Source organism: Micromesistius poutassou (genome assembly GCF_964030765.1).
Source record: "Micromesistius poutassou genome assembly, chromosome: 10".
NCBI classification, from domain to species: Eukaryota; Metazoa; Chordata; class Actinopteri; order Gadiformes; family Gadidae; genus Micromesistius; species Micromesistius poutassou.
This window is the reverse complement of record NC_140280.1, coordinates 12,722,768-12,740,267: the sequence shown is the minus strand read 5'-3', so window position 1 is coordinate 12,740,267 and position 17,500 is coordinate 12,722,768. Positions and strand designations below refer to the sequence as shown.

The following is a 17,500-nucleotide window of genomic DNA, read 5'->3' as shown; positions in this document are numbered from 1 at the left end:
ATCAGGGTCTTTCTAATTAGTGTAAAGAGCCCCCTGGGAGTAATAATGAAATGAACCGTTAATGTATCATTCAGGATGAAGATAATGTATAACATGTTTCTTCTCGTGTCATTTATGAAGTTGCGGTTAGTTTTGGAGGCGGGAGCCCAAGAGGTAGAGCGGGTCGGCTGGTAACCGCAAGGTTGCTAGTTCGATCCCCGGCTCCTCCTAGCTAGAGTGTCGAGGTGTCCCTGAGCAAGACGCCTCACCCTAACTGCTCCCTACCTTGCATGGTTGACTCCGCCGTCGGTGTGTGAATGTGTGCATGAATGGGTGACTGGCAAAATTGTAAAGCGCTTTGGATTAAAGCGCTATATAAATGCAGTCTATTTACCATTTAGTTTTAAGTGTTATTCTCTTTCAATAAGGTATCTCTGTTTTACTATTGATGTGTAACTGTTATTTATTCCATCCCTTACTTCATACGACGGATTAGGTCACCCACATCACCAACACCAAGTCACAAGCCTGACATGTCCCATTTCTCTCTGCCTTTTGCCCACGTGGAAACTACAGTGGACACAAAAATGAAACATGAAAATGAAAAACGGTGTTGCGTCCTCGCTGTCCTTCACCGTGTCCTTTTCAGAACACATCACATCTCTGCTTGACAGTCGGACCGCGACAGAGACAAAGAGAGAGGTGAGGAGAGAAGCAACTTGGTGTTCCAAAAGGCTCTTTGAACCTCATGACAGACAGGCACCACTCAGAAAGGCCACAATAAATCCGATTTGACACTGGGCATTCTCACCACAAATAGCACAATCGGCAGCACAGCAAACAGCCCCCCCGGGGGCTATGCAGAGCCAGTTTTCAAATAAGGACTTAAATACGTATTGGCTAAAGAAGTTAGTCATAGGTTCCGCTGGACGACTACTCGGTTCTTAGGACTCACAAACAAACAAACAAGTCCCAAGGTCATGGAAGCAATCTTCACTGGGCTTGCTCCACAGTCGCCTCTCCGCCAGTGGTATACTGAGTACCCGAGAAGCACATCAAAAGATGCCCAGTGTGTTTGTTGCAAAAAATGTAGAATACGTTGCGCCTGCGTGTAACTTAAAAAACACTTTATCTTGACCGTGACACGCCCTGCAGCCGGCTCACACTGCACCCTAATAAGAGAACCACTGGCTCCTGACAGCTGCCCAATGAGAAATCGCTTGCCTTGCCTTGCCCCTAAGAATGACAAGAATACCAATTTTTTTTGTGTTCAAAGTGCAAGAGCACTAAGGACTTAAGCCACAGACCATCCTCCCTCTTCAGTGATGGATAGCTCTGGCGTCTTTCCACCCACACTGAGGGAATGAGTCATCGAAAAACATCTTAATACCAGACGCACGCTAACTCTGCACCGGTAAATAGGCCGGCGTACTAAAGAGCAAGAGACGATTACACATGTGAGATTCAAATGGTGGAATCGTGGCACGCCGTGGGAGATCCTTTTAAAGCGCAGCGCACACACACACACACACACACACACACACAATGTCCTTCTTTTCCCAAACCGTCTCTTGTCTCTCTTTCCCCACTAATATACGTTTCTTTCTTTTTTTCCACTGTGTCCTGTTTGTCTTTTCCAATTTTGACATCTTTACTCTTTGCGCTGAAAGACCTAGTATGACAGTGAGTCAAAGCAGAGTCCCTCAAGCTCAGTGGGACGACACAGGCTCCTACCACCAAGATCGACACCAACCATCCTGGACCAGCAGTGCAGTACCTGCACACGGGCGTGTCTGATCAAACAGCAGAGAGACAGTTTTTGATTTAATATCCGATATGTTCAAACAAAACTTGAGGGGTTGGGGTGGAAAAAGAAAATCAATAGACAAAGAAAGAAAGTACAATTTTCTTCCTGGTCCCTGCTGCAACCTTTACCTGCCCTCTTATCGCTTCACTTCTTCTCCTCCCGCTCCTCCTCTTGCCTGTACTTTCAACCCGTCTGATTTCCCCTGGAAAGATTGCACTCTCTATAAAGGTTATCCCTGGCTATCATTCACAGCCTCGCTAGTCTTCGTTCTCCCTTGCTGTGCTCAACGGGGCCGGTGGAAGTCCAGGGTCTGCTGCTCAACACCGCCACCGTTTCCTTACCCTTGTGGCACGCTGCTGTCTCCTCTATCAGATTTTAAAATCTTATCTGCTATTTACCTAACTTTAGATGTTAATTAATGTTAATCTGCCACAGAAGTCGTTTCCTCTCTCTCTCTCTCTCTCTCTCTCTCTCTCTCTCTCTCTCTCTCTCTCTCTCTCTCTCTCTCTCTCTCTCTCTCTCTCTCTCTCTCTCTCTCTCTCTCTCTCTCTCTTTCTGTCTCTCTCTCTCACTGGCAGCAGTACAGTCGATATTAATTAACCTATTTAAAGGTCAGGACAGACTAGCGCCACCAGTCATCTACAGTAGAGGCCAGTGCCAGTGTGACAAACGAGGGTAGGATTTGAATAGAAATGTTACATTACAATGATTGATTGATTGATTTTTATAGTTATATAAAGAATTATATATCGTTAGCTGTTCCTCGCTACTATGATAAAATGATAACGAAGACAATCTCCCATTTCACTCCACAAGCCTTTTCCCCTTTCTGTTCACCACTTCCCCTTTGTGGTGGAGCACAGCGCGGATGATTTCATACACTTTTCGGGAACATTTTTGTGAAGTTTTCTGGGCATTTGTTTGGCGGAGGGCGGGTCCTCGGGAAAGAAGAACACACACACACACACACACACACACACACACACACACACACACACACACACACACACACACTAACAATACTTCTGTCATGGTGAGATAAGTCAGACTGAATCTGCTGTAGACTTCACAGCAGGGGGGACCCTTGATCCAGCAGAGTGGGATCAGTGGCAGTGCCGGGCCCCGGGCCCCGGGCCCTACAGCCTACTGCCCTGATACAGGCGCGGCCGCGCTGCCCTCATTACAGTAATGATCTCCCAGCACACACAGTGCCCTGGGGAACTCCCCACCAGCATCCTACTGGCTCACACTTCACACCCTTTCCATTCATCCGCTTCCATACATCACCACCCCCCCCCCTCCCCCCCCCCCCACCCCACACACACAACACACACACACTCAAACACTCATACACACACATACTCACACACAGTAATATGATTTCCATGCAATAAATACAGCGTGAGTATCCATATTCATAAGCATCACCCCCCCCCCCCCCCCCCCCCCCCCATCACACACAATTGCAAATACTGAGATACGCTGCTTTCCAATAAATCTTCAAAAAAAAACATTGACAGGGAATGTACATGCGACAGGGAATGAATGAGCTCTCAGGGGAAGAACAAGAATCGTACTAAAGCTTGCAAGATGTAGCGCGATAAAGGTAACGCAGCTGAGTGATGGCATGGAGTGACGGCAGAAGGCCAGACAGACAAAGGAGACGAGTGGCGACCCAAATGAATTGTCCCAACGCCGCAAAGAACCTTTTAGATTGCTTATTATCTCCGAAAAGATAAGCACCAAATTGGGATTTTAATATTCCAAGCATAACACTGCGAGCAATTGGATTTACACTCTACATAAATTGGCCTCAGACATTGATCTTGTGTCACACCTGTTTCTTCATCAATGGAGAAGGTGCCCAGGCCGCTGCCTGCTCTGATAGAGTACCTCAGGGCCCCGTCCCGGGCCCTGTCGTCGTCCTGGGCGCTGACGGTCAGGACGCTTGTGCCCGCACGAGAGTTCTCCTTCACCGAGCCTCTCACAGCAAAGTCAGAGAAGTAGGGTGCATACAGATTCTCATTGACGTCCACCACCTGCGGAGACACACAGATTACTGCTATCACATCAGAGGAATGTTTCAATCAGAAGCAGATAATACGCGTGTGTGTGTGTGTGTGTGTGTGTGTGTGTGTGTGTGTGGAGGGGGTTAGGCATTTGTGTGTGTGTGTGTGTGTGTGTGTTTGTGTGTGTGTGTGTGTGTGTGCATGTGTAACAGTATGTATGTGTGTGTGTGTGTGTGTGTGTGTGTAGGGGGTGAGGCATTTGTGTTTGTGTGTGTGTGTGTGTGTGTGTGTGCATGTGTGCGTGTGTGACAATATGTATGTGTGTGTATGTGTGTGTTTGTTTGTTTGTAATTGCGTGTGCGTGCGCATGTGTGTGTGTGTACGTGTGCATGATTTACACACCTCGACCTCAACAAATGACTGAGTGCTGAGGCTGGGGGTCCCTCTGTCTGCAGCCAGTACAGTTACGTTGTAGAACTGCTGTTTCTCATAGTCAAGCTCCTTCCCAATCCTCAACACCCCGCTCGAAGCGTCTACCTGTATGCACAGTTGTCAAATCAAACAAAACTGTATTACAAAGCCCCATTTGAATTGATGTTACCGTTCCAATAAATCAGGACAAACAAAGTGTCCAAAGGCAAAGCAAGACTTACCTCAAAAGTGCCGTTGAAGTCATTCATCAAGGAGTATTGGATCTGGCCTCCAAGACCAAGGTCTGGGTCCTGAGCCTGGACCCAGGTGATCACAGTCCCCACTGGAAGGTCTTCTAGTGCCCTGGTGCTGTAGCTGGCAGGGATGAAGACTGGGGCACAATCATTAACGTCACCAATGATAATGCTAAGTGTGGTCACTGCTGACCTCTGGGTGCCTCTTTCTGCCTTGTCTCTGGCCTCCACCTTCAGGCTGAACGTTGGAAAGGCCTCCCGGTCCAGATGGCTCGACACAAACACACCTCCTGTCTCTCTGTTGATGCCAAACTGCGGGACGCTCGTCAGCAGTGTGTAGGTCAACTGGCCGTTTTGACCCATGTCTTTATCGAACGCGCCAACAGTGACAACTTCCAGACCGATGGCAGAGTTTTCAGCGACCAGGGCGGAGTAGCCGTCCTGAACGAACTGGGGGTTGTTGTCGTTGGCGTCCTCGATGATCACGGTCAACAACCGCCAACTGGTCATCTGTGGAACGCCCTGGTCGTAGACAGTGATGTTAAGGAAGTACCGATCGGACCTCTCGCGGTCCAGTGGCTCTAACACGGTTATCAAGCCATTGTCCATGTCAATATTGAAGCAGCTCTCTTGATTCCCCTGAGATATGGCGTGGAGAACTCGGCCGTTGAAGCCCGCGTCGCTGTCTCGTGTCCTCACCTGGAACACGCTGGTGCCGGGGACGAGGTCTTCCCTGACCAGAATACTGCTGGGGAAAGACTCAAACTGTGGCGCCTGTGTGTTTCGGGAGAAAGCATATGCATAGGTCTCTTCCACTTTCGGGGTCGCCATAGCAGCTGCCTTGGTGAGCATTTTCTCTGCCAACAGCTGGGCCATCTGCGTGTCCTTGCAGTTGAACCCCCTCGGTGCCGTCCTCCCTCTGACGACGGTGAGGTTCACAAACGTCGCATCGGAGAAAAGCTCCCCATCGGTGGCAGCCACTTTCAGATTAAATATTCCACTTTTTAGATTAGCCGCGGCTAGGGATCTCCGCAGCGACAGGGCTCCGGTGTCTGGGTTTAACATGAAGTAGTCAAGTTCATTACCGTACAATATACGGTACCGCACAAACCCGAGTTCATCTATGTCTATGGCGGAGAGAGTGAGGATATTTTTGTTGACAGGGAAATCCCGAGCTATCATCCCTCTACAGGAAACCTTCTCAAAAAGAGGCCTGTTGTCGTTTATGTTGACCAGGCGAATAGTGACATTGACCTCACTCTCCCTTCTGTATGGGGAACCCCAGTCGGAGGCTCGCACCGCAAACGTATACGTATCCGCAGAGGTCTCAAAGTCCAGATCTCTGGTAATCCTGACCTCTCCCGTGTCCTGATCGATGGCAAAAGGTACGGACTGCAGGCTGGTGAGTGTGTGGGTTACATATCCGTTCTCTGCTTGGTCAGCGTCGGTGGCAGAGACCACCAGGACGACCGTGTCCAGGGGTAAACTCTCGTTGATGTCCACGTCGTAGGAGGCCTGGGTGAACACTGGGGCGTTATTATTAGCATCCTCTATGGTGATTTGCAGCTTGGTTTGAAGCTGACTAATAATATCAATAATCTCTAGCTCCATAGTCTCCATAGGGGTTATTGTTGACAACGGCTGTGTGGTCACGATAATTCCAGTCAACGGGTTTATATCAAGGTATATTGGATCTGAGGCGGCGGTGAAGCTGTAATTGACAATCAGGGGAGGAGGGGATATTCGCACCTTGTCTACAAAAGTGCCGGGGGGGGCTAATTCACTCAGCTTGACTTTGTAAACACCTTTTTCAAATTCCACCACGGTTGGCTCTGGCTTTTTCACTAACAGTAGAACAAACTGGGTGTTGGAGAACTTTGCGGGGGTGCCCCGGTCTTTGGCCTGAAAGGTCAGGTTAAAGCCATCGGGGAATTGATCCCAGTCCAGCAGTTCAGATGTTTTAACTCTGTATTCGTTTTTGACAGGCGATCTGTCCACCACAAACTGTTCCAACGGGTCCCCGTCTATGATGGTCACCCACTCTACATCGCCGGCAGCCCCCTCGTCTCCGTCCTCCACCGTCAACACCACGTAAACCTGGTCCTTCTGCGCCCACGACGGGGTGACCACAGCGGCAGCGAGCACGGGGGCAAACTCGTTGACACGCTCGACCGTCAGAACCAGTTTCGCAGTACTGCTGACGCCATTGTTTCCGTAGAGCTTCAAACCTCGGTCGACCACCTGCACCTCCAGGTCAAACCGCCCTTGGACCTCCTGTCGGAGTTGGGCGGTCAAGGTGAGGACGCCGCTGGTCGGGTGGACCGTGAAGGAGTCTACTCTGCTCTTGAAGAAGTAGTAGAAGTCTCCGTTAGAGCCCACATCCGCGTCGGTCGCCGTGACCCGTCCTACGCTGGCCCCCAGAGGGGAGCTCTCAGGGACCACGATGGAGTAGCTGGTGGGCGAGAACAGCGGTCGCAGATCATTGGTATCAAGGACCTTGATGAAAACACTCGTCGAGGCCTCAAGAGACCCTGGAGAGGACGCTTTTATGGTCAGGGTGTAGTTATCCTGCACCTCTCGGTTCAAGATGGGAACGCTGCCTCCATTGGTGCGTATACGGAGGAAACCGAAGTCTCCCATCACAAACACCTCCGCCTGGAATATCCCCTCGCTATCCCCGGACTCGATGGAGTACCTAATGTCCAGGGATTGGGGTGGTCTGAGAATAATGCCCATTTTGACTTCGCTCTTGGCGTAGGTCCTTGCTGCAGAGTTCTCCGAAATGGAAGCATTATAAGATAATTGGGTGAAGAGGAAGAGGCTGGGTGAAGCCCTGGGTGCCTGCAGAAACTGGGCTTGAATTGGACAGAGAAATGGAGGGGAGAGGAGGCAAAAAAAGACGATATCGAGCAGGAGCCTGACGCTTGAAATAAGCGACATTATGCCGAAGAAAAGTGACTTCATCACCGTTCCATTGCCCAGTCAGCCTTTTTTGGAGAAAGAGAAAAGATTTAATGAGATGTACAGACATAACTTTAAATATGTTGACAATGCATACATGTCTATCATTCCGAATGGCAGTTAACCTCGTTGTAATTTATTACCAAATATGTTATGATTATACCTATAAAATTACATTTAAAAAAGCGTTATTTCAAAACCGTTGTCATTTTGTCACGCTAAAACTCACTATTGACGAATTACCAACAGAGCTCTGCAATGACAGGTACATGTCTTTTGTGTCTGCTTAATACATGAAACCACCGAAATAACATGCAATCTAAAAAGCGCACTACCATTTGATGTTTGACAATTGGATTAAAAAAAATAGGACACAACATACAGCTAGTGAAAATATTCTCAACAACTCCTCAACAGCTTAAGCAAGAATATTGTACTTCTTACCTAGCCATCAATCGCCATTTATCCTGTTACTGCTGGCGTCGCGGAGAATTAAGTTTGATTGATATACATGCAATATGTATGAATATTAATCAGACTTAACATTGTGGTATGCAAAGCATCGACTCTTAAACCTAACCACAAAATATAACTAACGTGGAGCCATCGCTATGTAGCCTGCTTTATTTGGAATACAATCTCAAATAGCCTAAGTAATTTTTTCGCACGTTTTCGTCTTATGTTAGCTGATAAAATACCTATGTCCATGATTTTCCCCGCTGGAATTGTATTGGGACGTATGAATGGCACAGACTTACCTCGAGAAAAAATTCGGAACATAGTATTCTGCTGTAACTGTTTCAACGAAGTGTTTTCCATCAAGCCGAAAATGTCCATACAATAGTTAAAAACTCGTTCATCGTCCAGCAGCGGTATGAATGGAACACAGAAAGAAAACAATTCGGTGTCCCTTCTCACATAACCCCCTTAAAAACAGTAGATGCAGCATTGTGTCTGCAGAATAAATATAATATCCAAAACCGAAGCAAATTGGTTCGTAGTGGCTGTCAGAGTAAGGTCCCGCATATGGTTACAGAAGAGAATGAAAGCAAGTTTGACGCTGTCTGTATCAGCGGTCGCGTACACAGGACCGAGTGCGCTCTTTGGGAGATGAAAGGTAGTTCAGCCACCGGTAGGAGAGGATCGGGACTCGGGATGTGCCGAGTTTTACCGAGCACAGCCGACACCATCCGGAAGTTTAGCAAGCGGGGTTATATCGGCCAGCTTGTCCCATACTACTAGTTTTGTGGGTGCAATCGCCTTTTATTAACGCTCTATATTGTTTTATTGTGGAGTCCTTCATCGGGGAATACCGTCATGTCAGTTTTGTGTTACAATAAAGGTTGTGGTCAACGTTTTGATCCGGAGAATAACCTTGATGGTGAGTATTGTCCTAGCTATGTTGCTATGCTCTCATCTAGAATCTTCTGTCTACTGTAACACAGCCATGTGCTTTACTGAGCTTCCCACCCTCAGTGTTTTCTATAAAGGTTTTATATTCGGTTACAATGTGAATACCGACATTTCTGGCCGTAATATATAATATTGTTTTAATTAAAATAGTATAGTATTTGCTGTACGAAGTAAGGCTACTGGATTGTGTTTCCAGAAACTTCCTGACTTCCTTGCGTTTAGTAAGGCATTGTGTGTTTTTAAGAAACATATTTTACAACATTAGTGCACTGTTTTGTACGACTGCAATATATTATCCTTGTGTAATGCTTTTGTTGTTTGTGTTGGAAATGAAAAACGACTCAAACGATACTAGTCTATGGGTTGACCATGAATGGACTTGAAACAATGGAAGAGTACCTACAGGTAGACTTCTCTGATCACCCAGTTTCGTGACAGGGACACTGTAAACACTTTGAGTTAGGCTCCTGGCCTCCTGCGGTTAAAATACTGCGTTAAAAATGTGAATCAATGATGGATCCTAGTAGATCGATGCTCCGTTGTGCAGAGAACGTACCCTGTTTTGAAATGTTATTACATGGCCTTCACCCTAGAACTAAGTTATGCTTGAGAGCCTCCCTCTAGTGTCAGTGATGGCACTCGGGGAAGTTTGCTGGAAACACGAACACCACCACACCTTGTCCTAGTTAAATAAACTCAGAAAGCTCCTCTCTCATAGATAGAATGGATAAATGCATAGAAAATGGATAGGGAGTTGTGAGTTTAAAGTTAAACATCTAACATGGTTTATTCATTTATTTAAGATGCGTGCACCTTCCACCCTGGGGTTCCGGTGTTCCATGATGCATTGAAGGTAAATATGTTTTTGCCAAATCACATTCACTCTTCCAGTATATAATTCCCACTGCCATTCATATAACTTGCCGTGCGTATGGCCTAGCTTTTAGCACACCTGCACTTAAAGCTAGGGTAGGCAATTTATTTTAGAAACATATTTTGTCGTATATGTTGAAATTCTCTTTACATCCTGAGATCAATCAATAAATCTAATTCTCAGGCAAAAATAAATAAAAAATCAGGTAACTGTGGCTGTCGCCGGGCTGTAAACAGCCTGTCCAATCATTTTGTTTGGCCCGACTGAAATTATTTAATAGCCCACCTGGCTGTCTACCTACCTACATACCTACATACCTACCCGGCTACCTGCGTGCATTCTGGCCGTGCACTCATGGTCTAACACAAGGATGGGCAGACCTAAAGCTAGAGAGCTAGTCCTGTGTTTTAGGGGAGTGGAGTTTAGAGGGAGGCCTGCAGGGAGGGGGGGATTCTTTTGGTTGGATACTTTCAAAACCTGAGCCTTCCCTAGCTTTGACCCACATTGCACGTTTCGAATATTGTTTTTCACTCGGCCAGTCAGAAGACGATTTTGGGTCCATCCTGAGTGACAGTAAAGGCATCTAAATCTTCTTTTTCCTCCCTAGGGATGGTCCTGCTGCAAGAGAAGAACCACCGATTTTTCCGACTTCCTCAGCATTGTTGTAAGGCTGTGCTCCAGAGAATGGATGAAAGCGCTTTGTACTCTTGGAGAATTCTCTTTCTGCCATTACAACCTTTTTATTGGGAAAAGGCCTGAACTTGTGATTTAGTTATATCATTTGTTGTGTTTAGATGAGTAGCTTTCATGCATGTAATTGTATTACACCCCATGACACGATAACACACATTTCTGTTCAGTGTGAATGCGCAGCTTTTATTTCTGCATGCTCTCTGGAATCTCAAATCTTTTATTTTATATTTTTTCACATAAGGGTTGTACGAAAGCCCCTCACAACAAAGAAAAGCCACCGGAGCCCGTGAAACCTGATGTGAGCTCCTCTGGAGAGAAGAAGGAGGTGGATGAACAGAAACCAAAGTTCAGCGAGTACATCATCTCCGCCCCTAAACCTCTGGGGGCGTTCGCCAGACCAAGGTAGGAGTTAAACCAATTTAGTGAGTGAAAACCCCTGTATGTCGCCGCCCCCAATACTCTGGAACTTCACTTCAAAGCCTCCCTCGTGACTCACCTGTTCTGCCTAGAGATATCACTGCAACACGGTGGCCCTGAGCACCTACTGACTTAGTTGATCTGTGCGTCCCCTTGGTTACTGCATATATTGATGTTGAATGTGTATATTTTTACCCTGTGGTGCCCACTTGTAGTGTCCTTGAGATCATGATTGCATTTAGTAGTTTGTAGAGGGCGCTTAGTTGTGAGCAGGGGAAAACATTGTCCTGTGGTTGTTTCATTTGGGGGGTGTTGGCATTATGAAAGACATGGATTTATTCCAGCTTTATAAGCTTTTTTAGGGAGTAAAGTTTGGCATATTAAATAGATGAGGTGTCTAGGATAATCATGCCAACTCTCACTTATTGGCACCAATGTGGACTATTTTCTAAATTGCCACTTAAACATAGATTAAATTGATACCGTGATTTATGTCCTGAGTTACATCTAAACTGCATATTCGTCTTCCGGTATTCTTATTACTCTGCAGTGTTATAAGCCAACAGCACTGTAAAATAAAACACCAGGCAACTAACATTCAAGGGGTTGCTGTCGTTCTGTAAACCGGGAATTTGTTGTGTGTGCTGTAGTGCCGTGGAGCCAATGGTGAGGATGCAGCACAAGGTGTCAGCCTCTCTGAGGCAGGCGCTGGAGAAGATGAAGCTGTCTGACAACACGGCGGAGATGAAAGGTGAGCCGCGCCTCGCCGTCTACCCTCCACACATCCTTTCCTGCCGTGCGCCCGTGTCAGGGGAATAGGCTGCCATGGAATTAAGGCGGGAATAAAAAGCGAAGCGGGTCAAAGGACGAGTTATGATCAGGTGGGATGATGAGAATATTGTTCCCGTCTTTTCATTTCAACCTCCATGTCCTGGAAACCAAACAGCGAGCCAGAGGAGGGGAAAGCAGGGTTTGGTGTTTGGCCACTGGGTCCCTCTCCTCGGCGTGGTTGTGCTGAATTGTCTTTAAAATGGACGGCAGGTGACTGTTTCTACAAAAGCACATAGTTTGTCAATCGAGTCACACGTGTTTTGTGTGTTTTGTCATCCAGAGGAGGAGGGCGATGAAACCAAGATTGGCACCTCATGTAAAAACGCAGGGTGCACGAAGGTAGGTGAATAAATATTCCCCCTTTTTTTTTTTATGAATCAGGAAAACATGTGCTTTTGATGCCCGCTGAAGCCTTGCCTCAAGACGCCTGAATTATTGGGTGTAAAAATAAATCCAGCATTAAAACACGCTGTCGTACACGCCGGAACCGTGTGATGCCGCAGCGCACGGCACAGTGTCGGCCCCCTCAAGGCGGTTGATTTCTTTTCCCCCGCTGCTTTCCGAACCCCACTAAAAAGAGAGCTGATAAGTTGGCCTCCGCCAGAATCCTACAGCAGGCTCTGCTCTTGCCGCTAGACCGTGGCTCACCCTTCCCCCACAAGCACCACTATAAGCACACTGTTTATTATTTTAGATCTGTTCTTTTAGTTCTAGTTCCAGCAAAGTGTACGCGCCGTTGTGTGTCCTACTTTAATGTAAGATTTCTTTTAAGAATCCAGTCCAAAGGAACACTTACTTAACCCTGCCTTGCCCTATCACCGTTGTTTACCGGTGCTGCCAAACATAATTTTGATATACACACAGACGAGAGAAAGCTACTCCAAAAACAGCTTCTTCTTTTTTTCCGGACCAGAGCACAGACTCTCAACTCCTAGCAGCTCTCCGCATCCAGGCTCTTGCAGCACTGGCCCTAATTGAGATGCATTGTCTATAGCGGGGATGCGGATCACTGCCACAGCTGTTCTTCTGATAGACCGCAGTCTAGTTTGGCGCTACACGTACTGTCTTATCACACAGACGCTGAGAGATACCAGCACCCAAAGCTGTTATTTTGGTGCTTGTGTTCACAAAGTTGCATTTACAAGCACATCAATTAAAGGTAAAATGTTGGTAAATTCCAGCATTTTTCCTAACCGTGTTTTACTGAGAGACGGAAAAGTGCTCTATTAAAAACACCTCCGCTCTCTTCCAGCCCATTGTGTGCCTTAACGCCTTTTTAAACGTCCCTGATGCACTACTTCCATAAGTCACTAGACAGACGTCCTACTGGTATTTCTATTGCTATACATGGCACTTCACCGGTTACTCTTATCTCCACCAGAGCTTCGGCGGAGCGGCCAGCAACGAGGAAGTGTGCGCATACCATTCTGGATTCCCCATCTTTCACGAAGGGTTAGTACTCAAAGCACTTTTATTTTATTTTGTTCATAACCACAAATAACAAAGTTAGACGTTTTTTCAGTCAATGATTTTATCATTATAATGTATCATCTTTAAGTGCGATTGGATACTCGTTAAGTTCAGATCTCAACTTAAAGGGACACCCAGTTTTACAGATGAAATCAATGAAAATATATGCCCTTAAAATTATTAATATGGGTTTGAAACATAAGAAAGAAGCAGTTGGCATAATTGTTGTCAATTATGTAGTGATTGGTGTTTTGAATTCATTAGTGTATCGGGGTGTGTTGTCTAAACTTGTCCCATGAGATTTGGCCAAATGGATTCATTAACATTTCCTAGCAATAATGTTAAGATTGTGAAAATGTATTCATCTACATATCCTAGTAATTATGTTTGTGTGTGTGCGACTTATTGTGAAAATGGATTAACATATCCTAGGAATAAATTGTGCGTGAAATATTGTGAAAATTGATTAATTAACGTGTGTGTGAGACATAATTCATAACCATTTCATTTATTTTAAGTTGTTGTGACCAGAATTTCTGCCCGTAATTAACGCTTGAAAAAATCTATCCTAGAGAAACAAAGTACAACCTTATTCATCCATCTTTCAGTATTTTGTGTGTGTGATGAAACATGACCCATGTGCTTCCTCCACACAGGATGAAGTACTGGACCTGTTGTAAAAGGAAAACGTCGGATTTCAACACCTTCCTGTCCCAGGAGGGCTGCGTCAAGGGGACTCACATCTGGAAGAAGAAGGAAACGGTGGGTGAGAGGTGCACCGGCGCACCGCCAGCACCCTCTAGTGGCCAGTCAGCACACCCAGTGGCCGTGCCTCTGTGTAACAGTGGTCCTCTCCTTTGCAGGGTAAGAAAGTGGTCCCGTGTCGATTTGACTGGCACCAGACCGGAGCACAGGTCATCATCTCCATTTACTCAAAGAACTCCGTCCCTGAGCTAAGCTACGTCGAGGCTAACAGCACCACGGTGAGGGCAGGGGGGGAGGGGTGCGTCTGTCTGTCTGTCTGTCTGTCCGCTTGTTTTTTTTAGCAACTAAAGCTGTTTACCGTGGAGGCTGTCTCTCTGATGTTTTGGTGACATGTGCTCTGTTTATTTCCAGCTCGACATCCACATTCTATTTGAAGGGGAGAAGGAATTTGCACAGAAAATAAGCTTGTGGGGGGTGAGTGTCCCACGTTGCATCATAGGCTGCTCTTGCAGAGTCCTTTAATGTGGTACTGCTTCATGACTTATAACTTCACACCAGCTTTATTGTACAATGTTTCATCATGTGTGATGGAATCACTGGCGCCTGTCAGGCAACTGTGTAGAAGTAGCAGGAAAAACGCACGACTGATTAGGGTATTGTCTTAGACCAGCACTTAAACACACGACTGATGAAGGTATTGTCTTAGACCAGCACTTAAAACACACGACTGAAGAAGGTGTCTTAGATCAGCACTTAAAACACACAACTAAAGAAGGTGTCTTAGGCCCTGTCCACACGAAGCCGTTTTTTTCGAATCCGGATAAATACTTTATCGGATTGGCCTCGCGTCCACACGGATCCGGCGTTTTCAGGGGGTGAAAACGGTATTTTTTGAAAACGGGTCCCAGAGTGGGAAAATTTGAAAACGCCGCCCCAGCGCATCCGTCTGGACGGCCAAAACGGGTTTTTTCTGAAACGATGACGTCATAGCCCCGCCTCTCTAACCTTTAACCTCAGCCGCCGCAACGAGACGCATCATAACAACAACAACAGCAATGGCGGACTACATGCTTGTGCTCGTACTACAGAAACTACTCAGTCTATTAGGGCTGTTACAGCAAAACCTTCAGCTTCTATATTACTGCGACGAGCAACAAAAGGCCATGGAGAACAACATACGCCACACGCTCTTGGATCCACCTCGCAGAGTAACCAGAAGGGCCACCAGGAGAAAGTTTTGGACAAGACCTGGACGAACTAGCAGCTGGTGGGACAACTTTGTTGCTGGCCTGGCATATGTACTACAGCGTTTTGGTTAGTTTTCACTGGGTGCGTGTGGACGCAGATATTTCTGAAAACGATGCCGTGTTTACGGAGATTTTTTTGAAAACGATTAAGAAAAAGATCGGATTCGGTGAAGCCGCGTATTCGTGTGGACAGGGCCTTAGACCAGCACTTAAAACACATGACTAAAGAAGGTGTCTTAGACCAGCACTTAAAACACATGACTAAAGAAGGTATTGTCTTAGAGCAGTACTTAAAACACATGACTAAAGAAGATGTCTTAGATCAGCACTTAAAACACATGACTAAAGAAGGTATTGTCTTAGACCAGCACTTAAAACACATGACGGTCTAACAGCGGTCCAAGACGGTCATTAAAATATAAAGCGAGAGGTTTTTACGCGCCACGTTTAACCCCGCTCGCCTCCCTCCGCCCAGGTGATCGACGTCAGCAAAAGCGTGGTCAACATGCTGGCTGCCAAGATCGAGATCGCCATGAAGAAGTCTGAGCCCATGACCTGGGCTCGCCTGGACCTGCCGCCAGCCGTCCCCCCGCCCAAAGAAACCGAGAAGGAGAAAGACGGAGACGAGGAGGAGGAGGAGGAAGAGGAGGAGGAGGAGGAGGACAGCGAAGCTGACGATGAGTTGGATTAATGATTTGTAGAAGCCACTCTTTTAGCCTCTGAAGAATGCCCTCACTACTTTGTATGCTGTCATCATGGTATTGCAATACTGCTAAGACACAACCGCCACAGACACCTCTGGGTCGTCGCGATTGGTCCGTTTCGCTGATTTATCACGTCAAAGTGCTTGGACCTTTTTTTTTTTTTGTTGTTTTTGGTTTTGTTTGTTTCAATGTCCATCCACGTTTTGGTTCCGTTCTCTTCTTGTCGCCCCATCACTGAGTGTTTGCACGAGGATATTCATGACATGCAATGGAAAAGCTTGAACGATGTTGCGTCTTTATTCGTCATCGCCTACGGAAAGTATAGAAAGTGGTGTTTCATGACTGGGTGTAAATCACAATGCCTGCTTTGCTGAATGAATGTAGGACAATTACTGCATTATTAATATTATTGACATTCAATCAAGTATGATAAAGCCACAAGTTATATTGTACTGTAATTTCCTACATGAGGCATTCATACAATACAGGTTTCTTTTTAAACTAGCATTCACCTCCACGGCATGTTTTTTAACTGTAGCACTCATCAGAGTGTGTAGCTTTATGTGTAATCATTCCTCTTCCGTTCGGCTCTGTTGATTTTAATTGCATTTATCCTAAAGAATGTTTTTGTTGCACACCTACCTCTGTAAGGTGCGCTAGACCTTATAGAAAAGAGGGCCACCTCCTGGCCACATACTGCATTGCATTCACATACTGTACATTCCTTACATAGTCGTATTCTTTATTTTATACTTTGTTTTAATTCTCTGCGTTCAACCAGTCCCACGCTAAGGCGCTAAGAGCAGCGGGCTACCTGCCTCACAGGGCGGCCGGGTCCGTGCCTTGCTTATGGGCAGGGCAGAAGTGACAACATGCATTTTCGTATGGTGTGAGAGGAAACCTACATGAACACGAGAACATCCAAACTCCGAAGAAAAACACCTACAGCAGTGCAGTTCCATTGTGTCATCTTGTAATCTTGCCTGAGTATTTCCATAGACTACGGTGTACAGTACATGAGCAGAAGCTGAACATTAGCATGGCTGTGATGTTCAGACACCTGTTTGTGCTTATTTCTCTGCAACCTAAAAATGGGACCTTAAACAAGACCCAAACTATTCAGGAAACAATTTATTATAAATAAACGCTTGATATTTCTGAAATGTGTGTGTCCTGTGAATTGATCAAATGTTACTCACTCTTAAGTTCTTATAGCCATCATTTGTTGACTGTGGTACAAAGACTGAAGATCTTGGTACCTGAACACTTACCCCATGGAACTTCTTGATATGTGATATCAAGAGACAGATTTTTTTAACACCACTAAAATCTTTTCAGATTACTTTTTCATTTGAAAAATACATTAACATTACACGGTCCCCAAAAACGTTATAAACAAATCTATTCTGCTGTTACGCTCCACTGAGTGCACGTCCCTTCACTTGATCTGCATTGTAACCTGAGCAGAGCAAAGTAATCAATTAACCAACCGTGGCTTATACTTTATACGTTTATAACAAAGAATACATAATGCATTCAATTGATTACACTGAATCCCAAGAAAACTTTTATTCCTGTTTTAAATAGGGCATACATCCGTTTATTTACAATTATGTTACATGAATGTACGGTGGTTCGGCAGTAGACCTTCACATAGCCGTCTGGTAGCTCTTACGGACGGCGGCTTCTTCCTCCACGCCGTAGGCCGCGATCAGAGGCTCTCTC

General features: G+C 46.0%; 3 protein-coding genes across 3 annotated transcripts in view; 1 reads left to right on the top strand and 2 right to left on the bottom strand.

Moving 5' to 3' along the window:
- Positions 1-8,611, bottom strand: part of fat3b (FAT atypical cadherin 3b) — a gene marked incomplete at both ends in the record, with an annotated part of 74,790 nt that extends 66,179 nt beyond the window's left edge. Inside the window, 4 exons of the mRNA XM_084474234.1 lie at positions 3,624-3,825; positions 4,198-4,332; positions 4,449-7,315; positions 8,506-8,611. Of these exons, the coding sequence (XP_084330360.1) occupies positions 3,624-3,825; positions 4,198-4,332; positions 4,449-7,315; positions 8,506-8,611 (3,310 nt within the window). The remainder of the gene's footprint in view (positions 1-3,623; positions 3,826-4,197; positions 4,333-4,448; positions 7,316-8,505) is intronic.
- Positions 8,609-16,929, top strand: chordc1b (cysteine and histidine-rich domain (CHORD) containing 1b). The gene is made up of 11 exons (XM_084474412.1): positions 8,609-8,802; positions 9,638-9,687; positions 10,316-10,372; positions 10,643-10,803; positions 11,469-11,569; positions 11,930-11,988; positions 13,031-13,101; positions 13,776-13,881; positions 13,983-14,102; positions 14,236-14,298; positions 15,547-16,929. The coding sequence occupies exons 1-11, from the start codon at positions 8,739-8,741 to the stop codon at positions 15,760-15,762; spliced, it is 1,068 nt and encodes a 355-aa protein (XP_084330538.1). The 5' UTR covers positions 8,609-8,738; the 3' UTR covers positions 15,763-16,929.
- Positions 16,930-17,424: 495 nt separating this feature from the next.
- LOC311354424 (tyrosinase-like) overlaps positions 17,425-17,500 on the bottom strand; it is a gene marked incomplete at both ends in the record, with an annotated part of 3,514 nt that continues 3,438 nt past the window's right edge. The window contains one exon of the mRNA XM_084474233.1: positions 17,425-17,500. This exon is cut by the window's right edge and continues 175 nt beyond it. Within this exon, the coding sequence (XP_084330359.1) occupies positions 17,425-17,500 (76 nt within the window).